Consider the following 25,000-nt stretch of genomic DNA (forward strand, 5'->3'; position numbering starts at 1 on the left):
GTGCAAATGTAAACATATCTGAATAAGATTTGCTTTCAGTACTTTATATGTGCAGGTGGAAATTTAGGCATCATTACTATACTTTCAGCAGAAATGTGATATATCTCACTGCAGCAGAGAAGACTGTCATAGAATCATAGAATTGTTGAGTTGGAAGGAACCCCAAGGGCCATCTAGTCCAACCCCCTGCAAGGCAGGAATCTCAGAAACCAGGCAACCTTTGTATCTGCTCAGTGTGCTGTTGAGGTGCTGCTAGCTGTGGATGGGCAACTTCCAGGCCCCTCCAGCTCTCCCTTGTTAGGGTTATTTATTGTTAAACTGAACAATTTATCCTTAGGACTGAACAGCCTTTCAACCTGAGAAGTCCTTTAAACAGAAGACTGTCCTCTGTAAAGTCCAACATGTGACCACCCTACACTAAACTCTGCGTTTTTTGGCTGTAATAGACTAAGGATTGTTTTCAACTAAGGCCACATTCACACCATACATTAAAAGCAGTATCATACCACTTTAAACAAACATGGCTTCCCGCAAAGAATTCTGGGCACTGTAGGTTGTTACTAGTGCTGAGAGTTGTTAGGAGACCTCTAGTCCCCTCCTAGAGCTACAATTTTCATAGTGATTTAAAAACGCTGTTTCTCATGAAACTCTGAGAAACCAATTAAGAGGATGCGGTATTGGAGTACTAAGTTGAAATAAGCAGGTGTCTTGTCAGCAGTCTAGCTGCAGCATCCTCTGATTTAAAAGGCATTCTCCCCCTCTCGAGGAATTTTAGCTGTGCAATGAGGGAATAGACAGCCAGTGTGGTACACTGAGATTAAGACCAAAGACACTTTGGTTCAAATCTCCACTCCACCGTGAAGCTTCCTGGATGTGCTTGTGCCAGATAAAAAGGTAATAAATAAGACAAACACATAAATAAACTTTAGGAAATCTATTTATTATATTTTTTTCTGGTTTTGAAATAAACAAAGTCCATCCATCAGAACACCAACACAGCTCACCAATAAACAAAACAATGAGGAAGGAAACGAAACACAAACTATTTTCATCCCACTCATTAACTCGGAGATCTCTCTAAACCAAACTAGGCAGCCCATTTCTAGCTGAAGTAATACCCAGGCAAGTAAAAGGTGGTGATACTGTACTAGCCTTCCTTCCCCAACTTGATGCCTACAGATATTTTAGACTATAACTCCCATCAGCCCTGGCAAGCATGATGCTGAGGCTGATGGAAACATGCCTGTGTTGCCTGGGACTAATGGGATTGTGTTGCAGTCCAAACATCTGGAGGGCACCAGATTGGGAAAGGCTGAATGCCAAATCAGTACCTTATCAAATCCTGTATATTGTGACTGAGAAGACCAAGCAACTTGGAGCCACAGATGTAGCTTTAACTAGGTGTTATGGGCATAAACACACAGAGAAATTAATTTTCAGGACAGAGCACCAACCCACAAATCAACATTTTTGGAGAAGTAATTTCCTAATTAAACAGAATACAGAGATCTGTTCAAAAGTGGTAATGGAATTGGCCTGTCTTATACTAGGAATAAGGCCATCTATTTACATTCCTCTGGTATATTATTTCACCATATACTCATATATTTTGTCTTCCTCATATGGTCAAATCATCAAGGGATAAATGTGTAACAGGAATACTGAGGATCATTGCATGTGCTACCACTGTTACCATATAATATATCTCTGATGAAAGTCAGGAGTGCTTGAGATGCAAAACAAGCAAACAAACAAAAACCCTTCCATGGGGAAAATGTGCAAGAGAAAGAACCCCACAGATTTTGCAAGAAGGACCAAGAGGAGGAGCTGACAATCATCTGCTATCCTGCTCACATATCTCTTGTCTTAACCAAAACTCCATGTGGATTTTCCAGCCCAGTGACACATTTCCCACACAAATTCCATCCTTTAAAACACTGCCTCTAAAGTACTGCTGTGGATTACATCAAAATGTTGCTATCTGGGTCAGGATGAGATGACTATGACTGGCCATTAACAAAGATATCCTAAAACACATTTTCTCTCAGTTCAGAAAACCAAACAGTGGAAGCTGATAACCCTACATTTTTAAGTTGCAGTTTGTGGGAGAACGACTGACACTAGAACTATCAGGCCAAGGGTAATCATGAGAGGCCAAGTCATATCAGGATTTACAATCAGGGCAGAACAGCGTCTCTTGCGGGACACAGTGAACGACTTCATAGCTCCTTCCTTCTCCTTCAGCTGCGCCCATAAGAATTTCAGTTTTGTGGGCGGGAAGAACTTTGCCCCAAACAGGTTGCATTTGGGTAGGAAGAAGTGGGTCAGGTGAGCAGTGGCCACCTTGTGGATGAAATTGGTCAAGACCCTCTCGAAACACTGAGGGACTTCAGAAGGCTTCCAGTCTTTATCGGCCTTCCACTCCCACAGGGTGTGCAGGAAGGACGTCCGACTGTGGTAGGAACTCAGATGACCCAACATTTGAGGGTATTCCATCTTGAGAGCATTCACAAGGTCCTCCAGCATCTTCAAGCAGTCTTTCCTAGAACAGACCCCCCCCCCAAGTCATTAGCCTGACTCATTCATATCTTTTCTTAGAGCTTTTCCCCAAACAATGTCCACCCCCATCTCTCTGTATACAATGAACTATGGTTATCATTTCTGAAACTTGGGTAGTCACTTGACTTGTGGCTTGTGGCATGAGGTATATCACTCTGGCCATACAGTATGTCATCCACACAAGAGCATACATGGAGGATATCTGCTGAGGGGAACTATGGAAAAGAGAAAACTTTTGGGGGCAAGGTGGTGGAGAAAGTGATGGCAGAGCAGTTGCTCTTCCCTTTACTAATATATGACTACTATGCCTTGGAACTTGTCTGTACACTATATTTCTCTAACTCTCTTGTAACCCAACAGCAGGGAACAGTTTGTCTCTCTCTCACACACACACACATAAAAGAAGCACTCATCCCTACATGCAGCAGGTAAGCTTTCCGTTCACAAAGGCACTCCATGCCAAACATTGCCACTCCTGGTCCAACACTCCTTTCTGCACTGCAAGATCTCAGCCAAGACACCTGCCAAAGAGCAGGCTTTCTGTTATGAGTCTTAAGTCTTCTGTGAGCTCAGAAATGGAACGGCAGGCTGAGACATACAAGGAGGGGGGGAACAGAAGGATGACATGAGGGAGGAGGCTGAAACAGAGGAACAGAGGCTTCTTTGTGTGCCCATTCCACGAGAGGTCCAGTGGGTGGCAACAGGAGAACAGACCTTTTCTGCAGTGGCTCCCCATTTGTGGAATGCTGGTACAGGTGCCCATCTCATTTTGGAAGCCAGGGATGCCATCTACTGGGGGGGCAGGGGGCAGCCCCCCAATATTTTCAAGAAGGGGGCAGCCCCCTCCCAAAATCCACAGCGATCCTGAAAAGGATGCACCAGGATAAAGATGCTTCACTCTGCCACATCCTTTTGAGGATTGCCAGGAACATTGCAGGGCGAAGCATCTTTGTCCCGCACACCCCTTTCACATAGGCAAGACGGCTGGCAGGGGAGGGGGGGCGGTCTGAGCTGGCCTAGCCAGGTTGGCAGGGGTATCATGTGCGTGAAGTCATGCATACACAATGCCCCTCCCCCCACAGCACCTATGTCAGAAACTAAGTGCTGCCCTCATTAATCACAAACCCTAACAATGTTGCCAGGCACACATACCTGCAGCACTTCGTCTTGTGATACGATTGGGACCTGCTGTTGAGGTTCAAAATCTCTTTTTCAACATGAGAAAATGAAATTCTCCAGGTCTCTGAAATATACAGGACATAGACACACACCACTCTGTGTCAGTAATCAATATTATCAAGAAGCCGGAGACACCTCCTTACAAGGAAACGTTTGCTGGTGTACAGCTTTTTTAAAAAATTAGGGGCAGGAGACATGTTATATGAAAGAGGTGGATTAAATTATGCAGGGTGTGGTGGAGGGGTGCCAACTTGAATGTTGTGGGGTCCCAGGTAAGCCCCGCCCTCAATCACAAGACGTGGTGCACACACACCATTTGAATGGCAATGCCCATCAATGGGGGGTCCCCTCAAATATTTTTTTTTGGGGGGGCAAAGGGACCTCAGTCCTCTGGAGTTGGCTCCTATGACTGCTGCATTCCTCCTTGCACCTAGCCCCTTCCCTGGCTGTAGTGCCCGCAATTTCCGCCTAGCAGGGCTCCAAGATCAGCTGGGCTAAACACCGTCCAGGCCTGCTTCCAGGTGAGAGCTTGTTGTGTGGGATCAATGCTCTTTATGCATGCACATTTTTTACAGCATCCACACAATTCAGATTTACCATTTCTGGGGGAAATTCAAGAAGTTTCGTGCTTTGCTGACATGTGACGTGTTTAGTTATTTTCTACAAAAATAAAATCCTTAATGGGGACATGTGTGTTCGTGTGTAACTGGGAATCTAGGTGAAACATTAGCTGAGCCTACATATTGGAAGAGTTTGCTGGGAAACTGGAACCTTTGCCTCTATCTCCAGCCTGAAATTTACCCCTAACAACCCTTTGATGGCACCAGGTTGGCTGACAGAGGTAAGAGGGCTATGTTACCTTTGTTGTGCCTCCCGGGGGATTGTTCAGCTATGAAATAAAACACCCTCATCAAGTGAAGCAGTTCTTTCCCCTTGATCAGCTCCTTCGCCTTTTTCATGCATGGCCATTGGCCAGTCATCTCCAGAGCAGGGACGAGGTTCAAGGACATGAACTTGGCGCCTTGGTTGTCCAGCATTACAAGCTGAACTGCTGGACAGTTTGACTTCTTCTTCTCCAGCCTCATCTGCCAACCTGGAAAAGGCACTGAGAGACCAGATGGACCAGGTGAACAACTGAGGCAGCTCAGGGGGCCAAACAGCCTGCAACGCTAGCAAAAAATGCAAGCCAAAAATGCAGTACACCATTTGCTGTACATGTGTGCAGCAAATTTATGAATTTATTTAGCAGGATTTATAAGCTACTTAATTTAAACATAAATAAATCTCTAAGCAGTTTACAGAAAATGGGTTTGCTGGGGATTATAACTCTGTGAGGTGGAAACTACAGTTCACAGGATTCTTTGGGGGAAGTCATATGCTTTTAATGTGTGTTGGGCATTCCAGGTATCCCAGGGAGTTGCTTGGGGTGCCTGCATAGTTCAGCAAGCTGTGGCTGGCAATGTTTACAAGCCTCCCAGGAATGTGTGGTGCCTGGGTGCAGTATAAAGTGGTTCGGGTCTGTAAACAAACCCCCACTCCAATGTTGGCTATTCATCCTTTCCTCCTACCCTCACCCCAAATCCCTGTTTGGCAACCACACCTGAATAAGAAACTTTAAGAAACTGGTCAACGTGTTTCCGGAATTCTTCCATGATGTTCCGTGGGGAGATGGTCTTCCCATCCTCCAGAAGGAGCGTTGCTGGGAAGCTGCGAGACTTTCTCAAGAGAGCCAGGGTGTAAAAGAGGCCACCATAGCCGTCCACTTCAGTGTACTGGACGTCCTGTGGGACAAGGATGCTTAGCATCACCTCAAACTCGCCCGGATGCAAGACCTGCAGGCAAACCAACAGCATTGTTGAAGACAACAGGGAAGGAAGGAGAGGACTTGAGGCACAGAACCAACCCTGCCTCACCTGTCACTGACTCTGGGGTCTTCCCTTCTTGCTGTTGTTGGACTTCAGTTCCCATCAGCCTCAGCCAGTATGATCCGTGGTTTGAGATTATGGGAGGTGTGCCCAATTGCATTGCAGGGGGTGGGGCAGGTTAGTGGCGGTTGCAGCAGCAGAGCAGTAAGGAGACAGATGGCAGCTTCCTTGAGATTAATTCTTCCTTGAAGATTTACTCCTTGATTTGGACAGTTATGCTTCACCAGCATTATATTGCTTTTTGGATTTTAATACCAGAAAGTAGCAGTAGTAAGCATTTATTACAGCACAGGGGTCACTGATGTGGGGCCTGCAGGTGCACATGCACCCACAGAGGCCTTCTGTAGCACCCACAGGGTTCCCTCCCATTGCTTAAATTAAAAGTCTATTAGGTGTGGTTTGATCTACAGCCATTATGTTACACTGCTATTACAATCTTCATATGGCACAATACCCACTGGTTCTAATGGGCTTAGGCAAATGAAACTCTGTGATGGATTGTTGCCTGCAATTTGAATCCCCATGCAGCAGATGGCTTCAGACTGAGGCTGAGAGAGCTTGCAGCTCACCTGAGGCCATATGGTGAGTTTGCTGCTTAGGTGAGATTTTTGAACTTTCCTCCTCAGAGTCCAGTTAGGCAAGGTGTAGGAGGCTCGATCTCCTGAAGTTTTATGGGGCGGAGATGTCCTCAGTTTTGATCAGAGCAGCAGTATTGAGATAAGTAAGGGGTGTTTAACTATTTCAATACGATACGATATCTTTATTGTCATTGTCCCATGCAGGACAATGGAATTGAAAAACTACAACAAAACTACATAAAACTACTACAAAACTACACAAAACTACACAAAACTACTACAAAACTACATAAAACATTCAAAAACCCCTAAAAACTCTGAAACCCCATTTTAAAATACACTATACTATAGAGACCCCTTATGCTGAGTTTAGGACCAGAATTGCATTTGCGTAGAAACTGTTTTTCAGGCGGCGAGTCCTGGCCTTTATAACCCTATACCTTCTTCCAGAAGGCAGAAGCTGAAAGAGATCATTTCCAGGGTGCATACCATCCTGTGCTATCTTTGCCGCTTTCTTATGGCACCTGGCAGCATAGATTTGATCTAAGGTGGGAAGAGTGCACCCAATTATTCTCTCTGCAGTCTTTACAACCCTGGACAGCATTGTTTTTTCCCTGGCCGTGCAGCTCCCAAACCACACACACAGACCATAAGTTAATACGCTCTCCACAGTGCAATGGTAAAATGCCATCAACAGGTCCTTTGAGAGATTGTTTTTCCGGAGGATTCTCAGAAAATATAACCTCTGCTGTGCTCTCTTCACCAGGTCTTTGCTGTTTTCTCCCCAGGATAGGTCGTCTCTCAACTCCATTCCCAGAAATTGAAACACCGAGACCTGTTCCACGCACTTGCCCTCAATAATAAGTGGCTGAATATTCAATTTACATTTCCTAAAGTCCACAATGATCTCTTTTGTTTTCTTTAAGTTAAGGAGTACAGTGGTGCCCCGCAAGACGAATGCCTCGCAAGACGAAAAACCCGCTAGACGAAAGGGGTTTCCGTTTTTCGAGGCGCTTCGCAAGACAAATTTCCCTATGGGCTTGCTTCGCAAGACGAAAACGTCTTGCGAGTCTTGCGATTTTTTTTGCCCCCCCCCCTTTTTCTAAGCCGCTAAGCCGCTAATAGCCGCTTAGCCTCTTTGCCGCTAATAGCCGCTAAGCCGCTAATAGCGCTAATCCGCTAATCCGCTAATAGGGTTGCTTCACAAGACAAAAAAAACTGACCATTGGTTGCCTGGCTGAGTCTGATGGCAACTGGAGTCCAGCAACATCTGGAGGACCACAGATTCCCCAGCCCTATTCTACAACTTGGGTCCCCTGATGTTGCTGGACTTCAGCTTCCATCATCCTTGACCACTGGCCAAGCTGACTAGGAATGTTGGGGGTTGCATCCCAACTACAAGTGAGAGGTTGCCCAGGTTTGGATAAGGCTGCTTACCTGGCATTTGTTATACATTACCTTTTCATACTCATAGCTGCTGCCTGGAACGAGTTCCCTGGTGTCCCTGAAGTAAGGCCTGTCTGGGCAATCATGCAGATAGGTGAGAAAATGACTGAGGAAGTTCTCAAGCACATCTGCTGCCTGGGCTGTGTCTGGCTCCTCCAGGGACAGAGGCTTTGCCTTCTTTTGAACCGGTGTGTTGCTCTCTGCCTGCAGGGTTTGGTGGTTTCCTTCTCTGCCTCCCACAGCCACTGCAGACAAAGTCTCTGCATCTTTGGACACCCACCCATCACCTGCTAGAACAAAAAAACATTTCGGATCATAATTGTATTTAGTTCGCTTGCTAAGGATGATGATGATGATGATGATTACATTCCACACTTCCCAAGATAGTGGGGGGTTCCAGGAACAGCTGCCACATGAAATTAGTTTTCTTGTGAGATTAATGGTGTATTTTTAATATCTGGAGGTTTTGTGCATGTTTTACAAATATACACATTGGGCAGGGAAGACCGGAGTCAATATCCTTGTGCTGGCTGGAGCTGTTGGGAGTTGTAGTCCAAAACATCTGGAGGGAACCAGGTCAAAGAAGGCTGATCTAAAATGTTTAATACAAAAGTGGCACCAGTAGTAAAATGAGCATAAAATAAGCAAGATAATAACCTACCTGCCGGCTCCTGCTTGAGCCTGTCTGCCCTCCGTCTGGACCAGGGGGCTGGTGTCCCAGGATGCTCCACAGTTTCAGGGATTTGGGGCACCTTGGGACTTTGAAGATTCCCATCTGCAGGCTCTTTGGACTCTCCAGCTGATAGCAATGGGGTTTTGTAGCCAGGCACCTCCCGATCGCTGGTCTCTGTGCATGTCCTCCCTCTGTTCTTACTCTGAGACCTCTTCTCCATCTTCTCGCCATTCCTGACAGGCATGCTGCTGAGAATGGGAAGGATAACCGGGCCTAGTTTCACAGGCTGCTCTGGAAGCCATGTTGAAAGATTAGCAGCCAGTCTTCCCCAACCAGATGCCCTCCAGATGTGTTAGACTCCAACTCCCATCAGCCCCAGCCGTCACAGTGGAAGGTTGAGGGTGATGGGAGCTGTAGTCCAAAATACCTTGGGGCAGGCTGCCCTAAAACTACCTGAGGAATCTCACATCCTGCAGCAAGGGGTGGGTGCTAAGGAAATATTTTGCTTAGTCTGTGGTTGGAGTAGCAGCATGTTTGGCAGGCCTGGCAGGGAGACTGGCGTGAGAGGAAGGAGACAAGGACAGACTTTTAAAAAGTGAGTTTTCCCGCAATAACATCGAGCATACAAAAGAGAATACAGTGGTACCTCAGGTTACATACACTTCAGGTTACAGACTCCGCTAACCCAGAAATAGTGCTTCAGGTTAAGAACTTGTCTTCAGGATGAGAACAGAAATTGTGCTCCGGCGGCGCGGCAGCAGCAGGAGGCCCCATTAGCTAAAGTGGTGCTTCAGGTTAAGAACAGTTTCAGGTTAAGAACGGATCTCCGGAACGAATTAAGTACTTAACCCAAGGTACCACTGTAGTATATAAACAGACCAACAAGTGTGTGGAGCATAAAAGCATAGTAGATATCAATAAAATTACTGAAATAATGGTTGACAAGTAAGTGAAGAGACACTAAAAGGCTAGCAAATATAAAGATGGAGCTGTTTCGTATTAAATGAACTTACTCTTGGTTTGTAGGGAAGTTGATCAGGACGTTGGGCTTCTTTGTTTTTACTATATTTAAATCCCCCTAGCCTATATTCACTAGTAGGGACCTGCCTTTGCAATTCCCCAACCCCAAAGAGTTTCCTAAGGAGCCTTACTTACCCCAGAGATCACCAACTGCCCACTTCCAACGGTCAAACCCAAACCCTCAGAATGTTAGGGAGCAAACATTCCTGATCAGACAGGAGGGCTGCTTGGAGCTTGGAAAGTTCATTTTAAAAAGGAACTATTTCAAGTTCAACATGTCCCCAAAGGAACTGATTCCACTCCATGTTAGTCCATTTACAAAATGAACTAGTTTGGTTCACGTTTAAGTAAATGGGTACAGGGCTTCAGCCTTGCAGTGGTATATCTCATCAGATGCTTTTTCATCATGCCCAAAATACTATGTTGTATCTCTGCAACAAAACAAAACAAAACCAACATTTTTCTTTGCTGATAAATAATTATGATAAACTCAAAAGCTTGTTGATTCATTCATGTCTGTTTGGTTGGTCTTTAGTGGTAAAATTTTTAGATGGTTTCCATATAGATAGCTAAACCTCTTAGCAATCCTTTGCCACTGAGTTTACTGGAGCTAGTTTTTCATAGGAAGTTTTTAATGTTTGATGTTTTATCTTGTTTTGTATGTTGCACACCTTATTTATGTATTTTTATTAAAGTGGGATCTCTAAATATTTTGATACAGAAATAAAATAAACTTACTTGGGAGTAAGGCCCATTAAATGCAGACTAAGCTTGCTTCTGAGTAAACATATGTATGCTCAGCTACACCAAACCTTCTGTCTTTGAACTATGTTATGAACTACTCTCTATAAGTTGAATAATTTGTCTTTGAACTTGCTTTTCCTCCTCCATCTCAATTCCTTTTACCTCATGTGTTATGTTATTCTGAGAGCTTTTTTGCCTAAAGAGCAAGGTGTGTGGGGTGTGTGTGTGTGTGTGTGTGTGAACTCAGGATAAAGTGTTCATTTCCTAATTATTTTTCTACAGGAAGAGTGACTAACCAATCTAGCAAAACTAACAATGAGTCTTGTGGGACCTAAAAGTCCAACAAATTCATTATGGTATTAGTTTTTGTGAACTGTTCATAATAAATTTGTGAAGCTTTAAAGTGCCACAAAGCTACTCTACTGGAAACTGATCAACCTAGAGCAATTATTGGTTCTGATCTATAACAAATGGGTGTGGCTAGTCAAACCTTGGGTCCTGGGTGTTAGATTAAAAGGGACAATGAGTGACATCTCCTAAATCATTGGAGGAAATATCTGGATCCTTAAAGAAAGTTGAACTTGTAGCCATTGTTCATACAAACTTAATGGATCTTACGAGATGTGTGAATTAAGGAATTTGAATGTATTATACAGCCTAAACAATGGAACCACACACCCCTGGTCTAGCAGGAGCAGCATGAACTCATGCAGGTTTACTGTACAGTAGAGCTGGGCAACCTGTGGCCCTCCAGATATTGCTACACTACAAGCTATGCCAGCTGGAGCGGATGGGAGTTGGAGCTCTGGCCTTGCCACTGCCTCAAAAACGTGTTTTTGCACTGCATTGTGGCCGCATATAGCACCCTTTTCCCTGTAGAGAAGCAGATCCACCGCTAAAGCTGAAGGGAATGTCTGATTTTATTATTTTATCATTTTAACTCTCTAGCCCTCATTTTCCAGGAAAGTAAGAGTTTGTAAAAAGAATCAAATTCCGAAGTACACCGAAACACCAGTGTCACCTTACTTCTCTCGTTTGGTCCCTCCACCTTTAAAAACTTGTTTCACGTCACCCCAGCCCTCCCATCAATCCATTGTGATGGCTGAAAAGAAGCGAGGGGGGTGGGGGGAGGGATTTTTGGTTTCTGCCCAAACTCGGCCCCGCCTTTGAGGCCTTAAAAGCCGCGGACCAAAGCACTGCGTGCTTATTGGGCCTTCGGGATTCACACGTGGAGAAAGGTGACGCGGGGTTTGTGCGGGCGGACTCGGCGGGATTTCTCAGCCCGTTTTATTCGCGAGTGACTTGTGCGTTGCAAAGAGGGGGGGGGGCTCACTTCTGCACGTGCCGAGGCTGGCACCTGCTCGTGGGAAGGGCTGGGTGTCTTTTACGAGGTTCATTCGAATTGATCCGTTTACACGCAGGCTGGAAAGGGGGGGGGGGTTGTTTCTTTTCAAAGACCCCCCGATAAAACCGATGCTTGGCCGGGTGTGTGTGTGTGTCTCCCCCGCTGATCTTAGCAAGGTCAAGGGACTCTGGTCTGGTTTGACTTCGAAGTCGCTTCGGTTTCCGTTAGGGCGCGTTTGGTTTTCGGGTCGGGAGAGGTGAGGTGTACTCGGTAGCGTGCATGCAGGACTCAATTCGTGAAATTGCGACTAGGGTGGCTGGGTGAAGGGGCTGTGCTTCTGTGCCTTTAATATCTGTGTGGGGGAGCGAATTTAGCAGCTTGTTATCCCAGGCACACCTGCGGAGGAGAGATTCTCAATTCTACATACCTGTTAAAGGTGCAGGAGACCTGCCCTGTCTGGCTCCCTGCCCACCCCAACTGTGGCTATTTGGGTGAATTTCTTTGGGATTAAACATTGCAATCCTATACATACTTACTGTGCTCAATAGGATTTACTCCCTAGTTCTTAAAATTGTAGACTCATAACCCACCTACTTCGTGCCCATTGAACTGGATAGGATTTCTGAATAGGACTTACTTCTGAATACATAATGCAGAATATAGGGCTGTCAAACTGGACCAGTGAAGGTGCCAGTTGCTGGTGGGGGTCTCTGCCCATCTTGCTTATTCTGTTCCCTTCTGGTCTTTTCTCTGATCCAAGGCTTTGTCTTGGCTGTGTGTGTGTGTGTGTGTGTTTGTGTGTTCACTGCACATCTTTACAGTGGTCTAAATGGGTCTCACTCCAATAACTGGTGCATGCACCAGAATTCAAGCCTGGATAGGGTTTTTTTTTGCCATATCAGATGGGCATAGACATCTTAAATTAGCAGCCTCTGATTGGGGCCACTGTCTTCTACTTACTGCCCCCCTCCCCAAAAAATGCTGGGGCAAAGCATGCAGGCATAGTAGAAAAACTTTGATGTTAAATTTGGAGGCATAATTTGGACTCCAGAGTCCTTTATTTGCAGCTGGCGGCCTGCAAATGTTGTTGTGTAGCTGCAGTTTGAACCATGTTTGTAGACTTTCCCCCCTCTTCCAGGTACATCTGGGCTTTGTCCTCTTGCTTCCAATCCTTACAGGCTCCCACAGCCTCGTCACCATGGGCAAAGAGAAGACCCACATCAACATAGTGGTTATTGGGCATGTGGACTCTGGCAAGTCGACCACCACAGGCCACCTCATCTACAAATGTGGAGGCATAGACAAGCGTACCATAGAGAAATTTGAGAAGGAGGCAGCTGAGGTGAGTTCATGCTAGGGCTCAGGCCTAGAATGAAAGACAGTGCCTCTAGGTACATGCAGAGGGCATTCCTACTTCCTTGATTGTGATTGCACAATTAGGGGTATTATTGGGTAATATTGGGGTAGCTTTGAACCTCTGGCACTGCTACTACTTTTTTTTAATTTTTAATTAATCACTGGCTGCTCCAGGAATCCTGTCTCCCCTTGTCTGTCATCTTCTCACCCTGCTGGAGTGTTTTGGAAATAGTGTGCATTTATTTTTAAGATGCTGACTTAACTTAATGTAGCCTCCATCTTCAAGGCTAAGGTGTATGTATGTGTAAATAAAACTATATATCTTAAAGATACTACAGGCTCTGCCATGCCTGGTTAAGTGCCAAGACCCCTGAAATCTTGCTACCGCTTGGCTGAGTTTGGGGTGGCTGGTAGCAATATATTAACAAGCTCTTACACACAGCTACATCTACCTCCTGCAACTGCACAAGATTCAGGAGAAAGCTGGCTTAGATGTTAAATGCGTAGCAGCAAGCACATCAGGGTTTTGTTTTGTTTTAACAAACTATTTAAATTCACTTAAGAGGCTATTATTGGTATATGACCATGGAGAAGAGTTAACCCTTTCTAACCCTGTTACATGGGACGCAGGTGGCGATGGGACGCAGGTGGCGCTGTGGGTTAAAGCCTCAGCGCCTAGGGCTTGCCGATCGAAAGGTCGGCGGTTCGAATCCCTGCGGCGGGGTGCGCTCCCGCTGCTCGGTCCCAGCGCCTGCCAACCTAGCAGTTCGAAAGCACCTCCGGGTGCAAGTAGATAAATAGGGACCGCTTACCAGCGGGAAGGTAAACGGCGTTTCCGTGTGCGGCTCTGGCTCTGGCTCTGGCCAGAGCAGCGATGTCACACTGGCCACGTGACCCGGAAGTGTCTCCGGACAGCGCTGGCCCCTGGCCTCTTAAGTGGGATGGGTGCACAACCCCAGAGTCTGTCAAGACTGGCCCGTACGGGCAAGGGTACCTTTACCTTTACCTTTAACCCTGTTACAATCATTTTGAAAATCCCCCTCGCATGCTATTAATTCCAGAAAGAAACAGCTCCTACAGCAGTGAGTAGGTATGCCATTTTAATAAGGAATGTGGTAGAGAATGAAAAGATTAAATCTCCCTATGTGCTGCACTGCAGTCCTAATTATAGCTTCCCCCGACCCCATCGCCATCTGTGCATGCAGTTAATTAAAAAAAACAAAGTAAGTTGGACTTCCTGATGATGCATTTTGCATCATGTATAGTTTGGTTGCTAAAAGTAGTTTTCTCTCTTCCTTACAGATGGGGAAAGGCTCTTTCAAATATGCCTGGGTGCTGGACAAGCTGAAAGCTGAGCGGGAGCGAGGGATCACCATCGACATCTCCCTGTGGAAGTTCGAAACCAGCAAATTCTACATTACCATCATTGACGCTCCCGGCCACAGGGACTTCATAAAAAACATGATCACTGGGACCTCTCAGGTAAGGTTGCAGCCTTCCACTCCCATGGAGAGGAAACGTGTGCCATTAGTTATGGCTGCTGCTTTTTTCTTTGCAAAACAGTGCAAAGTAAAATGTAACTTACATTTTTTTTTTTAAAGCCTCGATCAAGGCTTGGTCAAACCATATCTGGAGTACTGTGGCCAGCTCTGGGTGCCACAGTTTGAGAAGTATATTGGCAAACGAACGTGTGCAGAGGAGGGCTACCAAGATGATAAAAAGTCTGGAAATCAAACCTTTCCCCTAACACAACCTCATGGGTTGTAGTTTGCTGAGGACTCTTGAAACTCCATTAGAGATTTGTATCCAATTTCATGGCACTAATAGTTTCTAGATGAATGTAAATGACTTACACCTGGCATATTAGTTTGCTCTAACTGTGCCCTAGATTCTACCCTGACTCCTTGGGAGTCCCTAGACACCAGACAGTATTTCAGAGCTGTCTCTTGGTCTCCCCAGGCTGACTGTGCAGTGCTGATTGTGGCTGCTGGCATGGGTGAGTTTGAAGCTGGCATCTCCAAGAGTGGGCAGACCCGTGAGCATGCCCTTTTGGCCTATACTTTGGGGGTGAAGCAGCTCATCATTGGGGTGAACAAGATGGACTCTACAGAGCCTCCTTACAGCAGCAAGCGCTACCAGGAGATTTCTAAGGAAGTGAGTGCCTACATCAAGAAGATTGGCTACAACCCAGTCACTGTAGCCTTTGTGCCCATCTCTGGGTGGCATGGAGACAACATGTTGGAGCCCAGCAGTAATGTGAGTAGCCTACAGTATTTTTCTTCCCCTTTCCTCAAACCTACTCAGTAGGGAAGTTTAGATTGATGAGGTCAGTAGTATTTCTCCAGCACAAACCTGTGGTCCTCCAGATGCTGTTGGACTACAATGCCCATCATTCCTGACTGTATTTGCTGGGGTTGATGGGACTTGGAGTCAAGCATCTGGAGGGCGTAAGACCTCATCCTTTCTTTATCCCATGTCTAAAAATCTTACTTAAGCATCTATTCTGGCATTGGAGATTTAAGCAGACATCTTGTGCCCACTTTCAAACATACCTCTGCAGTCATAAGAACTAGAAAGTTCATTTCCCCCCTCCTTTGAAAATAAATCTGAGGCTTTTGGTAAGCTGAATTCCACATCCAGTGGAATTGCAGAAGACACATAGCCCTGTTCATACTGAGTTAGGCTGTTTGCCCACCTGACCCACTTTGGCTAACATAGATTGGCAGTAGTTCTCCAGAGTACCATGAAGGAAGTCTTTGGTAAGCTCCCAATTGCAGATCCCAGGGATTAAGCCTAGACTAGCCAAGCTTGTTCCTACCCCCTCCTAAAAACTGGAAACACATTCCCAGGAGAGAGACAGGAGAACATGCCCCCTTCCAAAGACCAAGAGGTCTCCAGCTGTAGAATTGCATGATGTGACTTCAGGCTGTCACAAATATTTGCAGGCATGCTCAAAACTGCACATGCTCTTCATCTCTGTTGGCAGATGCCTTGGTTCAAGGGCTGGAGCATCACCCGGAAGGAAGGCAATGCCTCTGGCACCACTTTGCTGGAAGCTCTGGATTCTATTATCCCTCCTTCCCGCCCTGTTAACAAGCCCCTTCGCCTTCCTCTGCAGGATGTCTACAAGATTGGTGGTATGCATTATTGTACAAGTGGGATAATAATGTAAAAGGATATTGACCTGCGCTTCAATAGTTATGCACAGTGCAGTGATTCAATGCAGGCAAATATTCCAGCTTTCAGGAAGAATTCCAAGTCCTTGCTGGTCTGCATTTGTAGCCTGCATTTCTGCCAAAAAGGCTCCTGGAGCAGCTTACATAGAATCAACTGAAGGCTTGCAGTCTAAAAGCCATGGCACACCAGGGGAAAGAGACTGGGATGGAAGAGGAGAAACACAAACTCTGCCACCAATTCTTAAGTGTTAAATAGTACTACTTTACATATGGAAGCCTAGTGGGTTGCCTGAGGCTGACTAGGCCATATTTTTCACTACTCGACTGGGGACGGCTGCTGTTCTATGAGGCAGAGCTTGGAGTAACTCTGTCAGGCCATTAGCTGTGCAGCTCAGTGGGTAACCCTGTTGCTTTACCCTTAGGCATTGGCACTGTCCCAGTGGGCAGGGTGGAAACAGGGTTCCTGAAGGCCGGCATGGTGGTCACCTTTGCCCCCACCAACATCACCACAGAGGTGAAGTCTGTGGAAATGCACCACGAGGCGCTGGCGGAGGCCCTGCCAGGAGACAATGTGGGCTTCAATGTCAAGAATGTGTCGGTGAAAGACATCCGTCGTGGGAACGTGGCCGGGGACAGCAAGAACGACCCCCCCATGGAGGCAGGCAGCTTCTCAGCCCAGGTGAGGGGTGGGCAGGGCCAGAGGGGTCTTGGGAGATAGAGGAAGCTTCCATATTTAGTCACTTATTGGTCCATTTAGCTTGGTATGGTCTACACTGACTGGCAGCAGGTCTCCATGATTTGGGCCTGGTTTCCCTCCCAGTCCTACCTAGAGTTGCTGGGGATTGAACTGGGGACTTTCTGTATACAGATGCTCTTCCACTGAGCTGCAGCCCTTCCCATAATGCTTGGTTGCACATCCTTGTAACTCCATAAAGCAGGGGTGGGGGACCTTTTTGGCCTGGTGGGCCAGGCCTTTATCTCCCCACACCTGCACAGGCCAACTTACTACCTGTCAATCAATCATACATACAAACGTATGCTGCCTTTCCACAGTTCAAGCCATGCTCAAGGCGGCTTACATAATGAATAAACACATAACTACAACATAACAAAAGTAGACATCAGTAGTAAATTCAAAAATACAAAACAAAACCAAACAATTCCCATACATCACAGCAAACAATACAAAAACAACAACCTAGCAATAAGAGCAACAACTCCCTCCTCAATCCCACCTCAGCAGCCTGAGGCCCCACCCTCCCAGATCAGGTGTAAAAAGGCCAAGCTTCATTGGATGCTCAATTCTCATTTCCAGTCTGCCCAGGTTAAGTACCTTAAAATCAGGGCCAGAATCAAGGATCAACATGGCTGATACAGTAACTCATAATGCCATTCCATTCCCCATGGGCTCTGCCCCAGGTGGCATGGCATTCAGAGAAGAAAACAAAGCTTGTGGAATACTGCATAAACAGCAAGAGGAATCTGTTGAAGTTGAACAATCATCCAATGTCAAGTGGGCAGTTTCCTGCCTCTGCTGTGTAGCATCATCATCATCATCATAGAACAGGACTCAAGGTGCCTTAAAATAAGTAAAAATAAGAACTGCAAAAAAGGGGGGAAAGCAATCATTTAAAAAGTAAACACTGATAGAACAAAAAGCTATATACATACATACAATTTATTTAAAACCTTACAAATAATTACAGTAAAAACCAGTACGGCACCAGCTCTTTCATAAGTGATCACGGGCAGGAGGAGGAGTTTCAGTGATCACGGGCAGGAGGAGGAGTTATGCTAAGACCAGACCATGTCATTACCGAGGAGGCAGGTTTAGTCGTTGTTTGAGGACTATCCCTGCCTCCAGGTCTGGTCCTGACCGGAAGGATACAGTAATCAGCAAGGGAAACCCACATGACCTGAAAGTGTTGCTGTGCAATGCCAGGTCAATGATGAATAAAACCACTGCCATCCACGACCTGATTGTGGATGGAAGATTTGACCTGGCATGTGTGACAGAGACCTGGTTGGATGAGGCAGATGGGCCTGTCCTTGCCGCTGCTTGCCCACCAGGTTTCTCTTACGCACAGCAACCCAGGTCATGTGGGCGGGGAGGGGGGGTTGCAGTGATTTTTAGGAAGTCATTAGTCTGCACCAGGCGTCCTATTGGGAAGACCCAGTTTTCTGAGTGCATGTTCTGGAAGTTGTGCAATAGGGGCAGTACAGGATTCCTACTGGTGTACCGACCTCCCCGCTGCACCAAGGATTCCCTGCCCGAGCTGCTTCAGGTCGTGGCGGATATGCTCCTGGAGACACCTAGCTTGGTTGTCCTGGGGGATTTTAACATCCATGCCGACACGACCTTACAAGGGGCAGCTCGGGACTTCGTGGAAAGCATGGCCTCCATGGGGCTGTCCCTGAATAAGTCTGGCCCAACTCATAGCCACGGACATGCCTTAGACTTGGTGTTCACCTCTACGGATGTTGGTGATCTGACATTAACTAAAAGCGAAACAAAAGAAGTGCCATGGTCAGATCACTTCCTGGTGCAACTGGACTTCTCCGCAACCCTTCCCCTCCGCAGGGAGGTGGGACCGATTTGGATGGTCCGCCCCCGCCACTTAATGGATCCAATTGGCTTCCAGAGAGTGGTAGGGGATGCTTTATCCCAAGTTGATGGCCTTTCAGCTGATTCCCTGGTGGCACGCTGGAATGCGGAGTTAACCAGGGCTATTGACTGTCTGGCTCCGAAGCGCCCTCTCCGATTGCATGGAGCCCGGACAGCCCCGTGGTTCTCCCCGGAGCTGAGGGTGATGAAACAATCGTTGAGACGGCTAGAGCGCCGGTGGCGGAAAACTCATTCTGAATCAGACCGGACACAGGTTAGAGCTCAACGTCGAGCCTACCAAGTGGCAATGGCGACGGCGAAGAGGGCCTTCTTCGCCGCCTCCATTGCATCTGCAGAAAACAGCAGCAGGAGACTTTTTCAGGTGGTTCGCAGTTTATCGGAACCACCTGTACCACCGGGGCCTGGTAGGGACCCCAAGATCTCCTGCAATGCTTTTGCAAAGTTTTTTGCAGATAAAATCGCTCAGATTCAGAAGGAAGTAGACTCCACAGTGGGAGCAGGGCCAGGGCGGGAGAGTGCTAGAGTTCTGTCTGGTCCTGTTATATGGGATCAATTCCAATCTGTTACCTCCGAGGATGTGGACAGGCTGCTTGGACGAGTGAAACCGACCACCTGTCTTCTTGATCCTTGCCCATCCTGGCTGATAAAAGCGAGCCGGGAAGGGCTGGGCGATGGGCTTTGCGGGGTGGTGAATGCTTCCCTCTGTGAGGGAGCCTTCCCAGACCCGCTGAAAGAGGCGGTCATTAAACCGCTTCTTAAAAAAACATCTTTAGACCCGGCCAATTTGGCCAACTATCGCCCAGTCTCAAATCTTCCATTCTTGGGCAAGGTGATTGAGCGGGTGGTTGCTGAACAACTCCAAGCACGCCTGGAGGAAACGGACCATTTGGATCCCTTCCAATCGGGATTCAGGCCTCACCATGGGACTGAAACTGCCTTGGTCGCACTGGTTGATGATCTCCGGCGGGCTAGGGACAAAGGTGAGAGCTGTTTCCTAGTTCTGCTGGATCTCTCAGCGGCCTTTGACACCATCGACCATAACATCCTTCTGGACCGTCTAGAGGGGCTGGGAGCTGGGGGCACTGTTATACAGTGGTTCCGCTCCTTCCTCCTGGGCCGTGTTCAGAAAGTGGTGGGGGGGGATGAGTGTTCAGACCCTTGGGCCCTCACTTGTGGGGTACCTCAGGGTTCCGTCCTCTCCCCCATGCTTTTTAACATCTATATGAAGCCGCTGGGAGAGATCATCAGGGGGTTTGGACTGGGTGTTCATCAGTATGCAGATGACACCCAGCTCTACCTCTCCTTTAAATCAGAACCAGTGAAGGCGGTGAAGGTCCTGTGTGAGTGCCTGGAGGCGGTTGGAGGTTGGATGGCGGCTAACAGATTGAGGTTGAATCCTGACAAGACAGAAGTACTGTTTTTGGGGGACAGGAGGCGGGCAGGTGTGGAGGATTCCCTGGTCCTGAATGGGGTAACTGTGCCCCTGAAGGACCAGGTGCGCAGCCTGGGAGTCATTTTGGACTCACAGCTGTCCATGGAGGCGCAGGTTAACTCTGTGTCCAGGGCAGCTGTCTACCAGCTCCACCTGGTACGCAGGCTAAGACCCTACCTTCCCGCGGACTGTCTCGCCAGAGTGGTGCATGCTCTGGTTATCTCACGCTTGGACTACTGCAACGCGCTCTACGTGGGGCTACCTTTGAAGGTGACCCGGAAACTGCAATTAATCCAGAATGCGGCAGCTAGACTGGTGACTGGGAGTGGCCGCCGGGACCACATAACACCGGTTCTGAGAGATCTGCACTGGCTCCCAGTACGTTTCCGAGCACGATTCAAAGTGTTGGTGCCGACCTTTAAAGCCCTAAACGGCCTCGGTCCTGTATACCTGAAGGAGCATCTCCACCCCCATCGTTCAGCCCGGACACTGAGATCCAGCGCCGAGGGCCTTCTGGCGGTTCCCTCATTGCGAGAAGTGAGGCTACAGGGAACCAGGCAGAGGGCCTTCTCGGTAGTGGCGCCCTCCCATCAGATGTCAAAGAGATAAAGAATTACCTGACATTCAGAAGACATCTTAAGGCAGCCCTGTTCAGGGAAGTTTTTAATATGTAATGCTGTATTGTTTTTAACACTGATTGGGAGCCGCCCAGAGTGGCTGGGGAAACTCAGCCAGATGGGCGGGGTATAAATAATAAATTATTATTATTATTATTATTATTATTATTATTATTATTATTATTATAAAAAGCAGTCAATTCCTAAAAGCCTATTGGAGCAAAAAAAAATTACCTGCCAGCAGAAGGAGAGCAAGGAGGGTGCCAATCTAGCTTCACCAGGGAGGGAGTTCCATAGTTTAGGAGCAGCCACTGAAAAGGCCATCTCCCATGTTCCCAGGGCTGATGGGAGTTGTAGTCCAAAACATCTGAAGGGCACCCAGTTGGGGAAAGGCTGCTGCACAGGTAGAGTGAGTGTGTTCCGAAGTCCTACATGTTCTTCCTCCTTGACCTTGATGTTGTAGGTGATCATCTTGAACCACCCGGGCCAGATCTCAGCAGGCTATGCCCCAGTCCTGGACTGCCACACAGCCCATATCTCCTGTAAGTTTGCTGAGCTGAAGGAGAAGATTGACCGCAGGTCTGGCAAGAAGCTGGAGGATGACCCCAAATCCCTGAAGACTGGCGATGCGGCCATTGTTCAGATGATCCCTGGCAAGCCCATGTGTGTGGAGAGCTTCTCTGAATACCCACCTCTTGGTAAGTTTGCAGCACATTTATCAGAGACTTATGGCCTCATATCTGGGATTGGCTAGGAATTCTAAAAATCTAAAACATCAGGGCAGTTTTGAAATTGGTGTAGCTTAGAAAAGTTCAGTCCACTATCTTGATTCAAAATGATTTCCAAATGTATTAAAAAAACAAACAAACACAGATGAAAGCCTGCTGCTTGGTCTTGGGAACCATCATGCAAAAGTGTCCGTACTTCCATTTTAATGGGCATCATTTTGGTTTTTCTCATTATGTGGAAGGGTGAGGGTCTAGGTTGCGCAAGGGCCTTTTCAGGTCATTCAGCTATGCCTAGGCCCTGAGCTGGGCAGAGCATCTGCTTTGCATGCAGAAGGTCACAGGTTCAACCCCTGGCATCTCCAGGTAAGGTTGGAAGAGAAACTCACTGGCTGATACCATGGAGAACCATGGCTTGTCAGGGAAGACGGTACTGAGTTTGATGGGCCAGTGGTATAAGGCAGCATCCTATGTTCCTGCTTTCATCTGGCACTAAGGGGCATTGTGCATGTGCACATACCACAACAGCCATGAGGGCTAGCAACTTGGAATTTTTAAAAATGGACTGAAAAATTAGATTTTTGGGTAGCTAAGTCTGTACCCAGTACATCTTGCCCTTGACTGAGGATGTGAGGCTGAATTGTGGGAGTGGGTGCAGAATGTGGTTTGAGAGTTTGCTATAACAGGAAGTTTTGAGTAGGTTTGTACTTGATGTGTGTTGCTCATGTAAGGGTATTCTTCTGCTAAGAATAACTGCCTCTGTAGGACCTCCTGGGTCTGTTTAGGAGTCTTCTTTCAGGCCTCTCCTGTCTGCCTCAGTAGCTGTTTTGAGTAGACTGAACTTGAAAACAGTGCACATAAATCGTCCAAATAAACAAATAATGAATCATTCTGTGGTCAGTTGTGATGAAGCTTGGCAGTGAGTGATGATCTTTAACTGTATCCTCCTATTAAATGTGCCACATGCTAAATATTAGTGGCTATTGTATGATATGAGTGGGTAGGCCAAGAGTAGGTAACCTTTACCCCTCCAGATGCTGATGAACTACAACTTCCATAATCCCTGGCCATGCTTCCTAGGATTGAAGGGAGTTGTAGTGCAGCAACATCTGGCAGACCAAAGGTTACCCCCATCTTCCGTTAGGCATTTATTTCTGGCTTTTAGGAAGGCTGCTGCTTGCACTCTTCTAACTTGCAGTTTTGCATTCTACAGCCATTTATAGCTACATCTATGTGACAGCTTTAAAAACTAGTTTAATAATCAGTCCTTCTTCCTAAGGAATACTAGGAGCTGGTAATTCTGTGAGTGAAGCTACAAATCTCAAACTTGGCAACTGCAGTTAAGCCATGGCAGTTCAAACCTGTTGGTCATAGGTAAAAGGATTCCAGAAACTGTGTTGAACTTTCTGTGCCCTAATGAGATCTCTTCTCTCTGGCAGGTCGTTTTGCTGTTCGGGACATGAGGCAGACAGTGGCCGTGGGTGTAATTAAGTCTGTGGAGAAGAAGGCTAGTGGGGCAGCTAAAATAACAAAGTCTGCCATAAAGGCCAGTAAAAAGTGAACAGCTTCTTGCTCCTCCCCCCCCCCCCCAGCACCAACAGCTGGTGCTTAGGTTCTTTCTGATCCCTGACTGGAGCCTGGCCTCACTCAAACTGGACTGATGGCTGAGCACTGCCATGCAGCGGAAGAGGATCTTGAAGGAAACTGGACACTCTGTGTGGGCGGTGGGTTTAAAAAGCCTTAAATATATAAAAATAAAAATGTGCATCTAATTTGCCATGTTTCTCCATTGTTATAGCATCCATAACCAGATTATAATACTTGTGTCCAAATGTACAATTTGCAGTTGGGTGGAGGGGAGGAAGAGAATATATTGGCCTCTTTATAATCCTTAGTTTTAAGGACTGTAGTGGTTCTCAGTGCAATCCTGCATGTCTACTCAAAAGTAAGGTCCACTGAGTTTAATGGAACTCGCTTCCAGGTAAGTGTGCATAGGATTGGAGACTTCTTAAAAACTGCATCTACAGCACTAAACAAATGCTAGTGTTATTTTACTGCATTAGCAACTATGAGGATTCTGCTTGTAGGAGAAGGGAGTAAGAGGATGATTCTACAATCTAGGTCTAACCTAAATGTACCCAGCCGTACTTTAAAAAGTAGAGAGCATGAACAGCCATGCATAGTTACCAGGATTGCTGGACCTCAGGCAGTGACTTCCTCCTAGGACTCTCCAGCAATGAAGATATCCAGAAAAAGATAAGCAAGAGTACAAGGTGATTCTTCCATAAGGCCTAAACCCAGCTGTCTTCTCCCTTCCAAACTTTAAGCTTAAAGTTTAAACCATCCTCCCTCTGCCCCGTGTATTTACTTTCCAGTCTTTGTGTATCTCAATATTGAGGAGAGTGAGAGGTGGACACCAGGGCAGAATATATTTCTCAAAACAGATGGGACAGAAAGATGTCATCTTTCACCAAAGGCCCATTTAAGAGGAAAGTTATCTGGTCTCTCCTAAATAATAAAATTGACAGGTCCTACCAGGTGCCACCCTTGTGTTTGCCGTCTTGAGTTTGAGCAGCTGAAGCCAGTGCAATGTTATTCCCTGTAGGGCAAGGTGTACAGCTCTGGACTCTTTAAAAATCCCCTCTTTAAGCAGCAATAATCAATTTACCAGCAAGTATGTCTGAAATCAAGGGCTTCTTTTGAAGTACCACATTTATAGATTTGCACTGCAAATCTGGCAGTGGAAAGCTTGTTCTGTATGTTGCAAACAGGCATAATGGTCAGGCATGTCTGCCAGTTTAAAATAGGTGGGGAAATTTACAGCCCTCCAGATACTGTTTTGACCCCCAACTCACATCGGCTGCAGCCAGCATGGATAATGGGTGGGGATGATGGGGCCTGAAGCCCAACAACATGTAGAGGGCCACTCTTTCCTCATCTGTTATCTGAAAGCTGCTTTCACCTCTGAAGCAGAATCCTATGTGTATTTACAAGTCCCATTGTACTCAATGGATATATTACTGTACTTATGAGAATAGAAGAGCTTTGTGGCATCAGGCCAAAGACTCATGTGGTCAAATGCTGTTACCATAGTGACCAGATGTCTCTTAGAAAGCCCACAAGCAGGACCTGATTGCAACCGTGTGCTTCCCAGCAAGTGGTATTCAATGGCACACTGTGTCCAACAGCAAAGGCAGAAAATACCCATTGTGGCTACTAACTATTGGTAGCCTTGCACAGCTTGCATGGCAATTTGCACCTGCTGAAATAATCTCATTTATACAACTATAGGATGCAGGAGCCCTGCCTTCCTCCTCTGCATTCTGACACCTCCCTCCTATGCCAATAGTGTGGTGTAGTGGTTAGAGTGCTGGATTCGGACCTAAGAAGCCAGGGTTCAAATCCCCACTCAGCCATGAACCTCACTGGGTGACCTTGGGCCAATCACGACCTCTAGCAGTCTAGCCTACTGTAAAGGGTTGTTGGGATTAAATGGGGGGACGGGACAGTGTACAGCAACTTTGAGGAAAAGGTGGGGTATAAATGCAATAAATGTGAAGACTGGCTGAAGCACGAAACTGAATGATATTTTGTGATAA

General features: G+C 46.7%; 2 protein-coding genes across 21 annotated transcripts; one reads left to right on the forward strand and one right to left on the reverse strand.

Annotated features, from left to right (window-relative positions):
- Positions 1–919: 919 nt before the first annotated feature.
- LOC307222457 (cyclic GMP-AMP synthase-like) lies at positions 920–14,334 on the reverse strand. 12 transcript variants are annotated; one of them, XM_079987746.1, is made up of 7 exons: positions 14,247–14,334; positions 8,349–8,605; positions 7,700–7,977; positions 5,339–5,570; positions 4,598–4,843; positions 3,712–3,802; positions 920–2,542 (listed from the first exon to the last, which is right to left on the reverse strand). In XM_079987746.1, the coding sequence occupies exons 2-7, from the start codon at positions 8,602–8,604 to the stop codon at positions 2,089–2,091; spliced, it is 1,557 nt and encodes a 518-aa protein (XP_079843872.1). In that variant the 5' UTR covers position 8,605; positions 14,247–14,334; the 3' UTR covers positions 920–2,088. The 12 variants fall into 12 exon arrangements, with proteins under 12 accessions (XP_079843872.1, XP_079843873.1, XP_079843864.1 ...); XM_079987747.1 differs by lacking the exon at positions 14,247–14,334 and adding an exon at positions 11,151–11,244 and having other exon boundaries at positions 8,349–8,608; XM_079987738.1 differs by lacking the exon at positions 14,247–14,334 and adding an exon at positions 10,119–10,150 and having other exon boundaries at positions 8,349–8,608.
- LOC307222460 (elongation factor 1-alpha 1-like) lies at positions 9,599–23,173 on the forward strand. Of its 9 annotated transcripts, none has more exons than XM_079987762.1 (8): positions 9,599–9,685; positions 12,648–12,811; positions 14,128–14,307; positions 14,785–15,081; positions 15,812–15,962; positions 16,424–16,680; positions 21,140–21,374; positions 22,841–23,173. In XM_079987762.1, the coding sequence occupies exons 2-8, from the start codon at positions 12,668–12,670 to the stop codon at positions 22,960–22,962; spliced, it is 1,386 nt and encodes a 461-aa protein (XP_079843888.1). In that variant the 5' UTR covers positions 9,599–9,685; positions 12,648–12,667; the 3' UTR covers positions 22,963–23,173. The 9 variants fall into 9 exon arrangements, with proteins under 9 accessions (XP_079843888.1, XP_079843885.1, XP_079843886.1 ...); XM_079987759.1 differs by lacking the exon at positions 9,599–9,685 and adding an exon at positions 11,263–11,362 and having other exon boundaries at positions 12,608–12,811; XM_079987760.1 differs by lacking the exon at positions 9,599–9,685 and adding an exon at positions 11,264–11,362.
- The last annotated feature ends 1,827 nt before the right edge of the window (positions 23,174–25,000 follow it).

Source organism: Podarcis cretensis (genome assembly GCF_951804945.1).
Source record: "Podarcis cretensis genome assembly, chromosome: 8".
NCBI lineage: Eukaryota > Metazoa > Chordata > Lepidosauria > Squamata > Lacertidae > Podarcis > Podarcis cretensis.

What these genes read in the sequence shown, in the direction of transcription:
- LOC307222460 (XM_079987755.1), top strand. Translation starts at nt 12,551, where the DNA reads ATGTTGTTGTGTAGCTGCAGTTTGAACCATGTTTGTAGACTTTCCCCC. An exon ending in TTGAGAAGGAGGCAGCTGAG is followed by an intron (nt 12,812 to 14,127) that starts GTGAGTTCATGC and finishes TCTTCCTTACAG; the next exon opens with ATGGGGAAAGGCTCTTTCAA. An exon ending in GGATGTCTACAAGATTGGTG is followed by an intron (nt 15,963 to 16,423) that starts GTATGCATTATT and finishes CTTTACCCTTAG; the next exon opens with GCATTGGCACTGTCCCAGTG.
- LOC307222457 (XM_079987738.1), bottom strand. An exon ending in GCTCAAGCAGGAGCCGGCAG is followed by an intron (nt 7,978 to 8,348) that starts GTAGGTTATTAT and finishes TTTTTGTTCTAG; the next exon opens with CAGGTGATGGGTGGGTGTCC. An exon ending in CCCCGGGAGGCACAACAAAG is followed by an intron (nt 3,803 to 4,597) that starts GTAACATAGCCC and finishes TGTATATTTCAG; the next exon opens with AGACCTGGAGAATTTCATTT.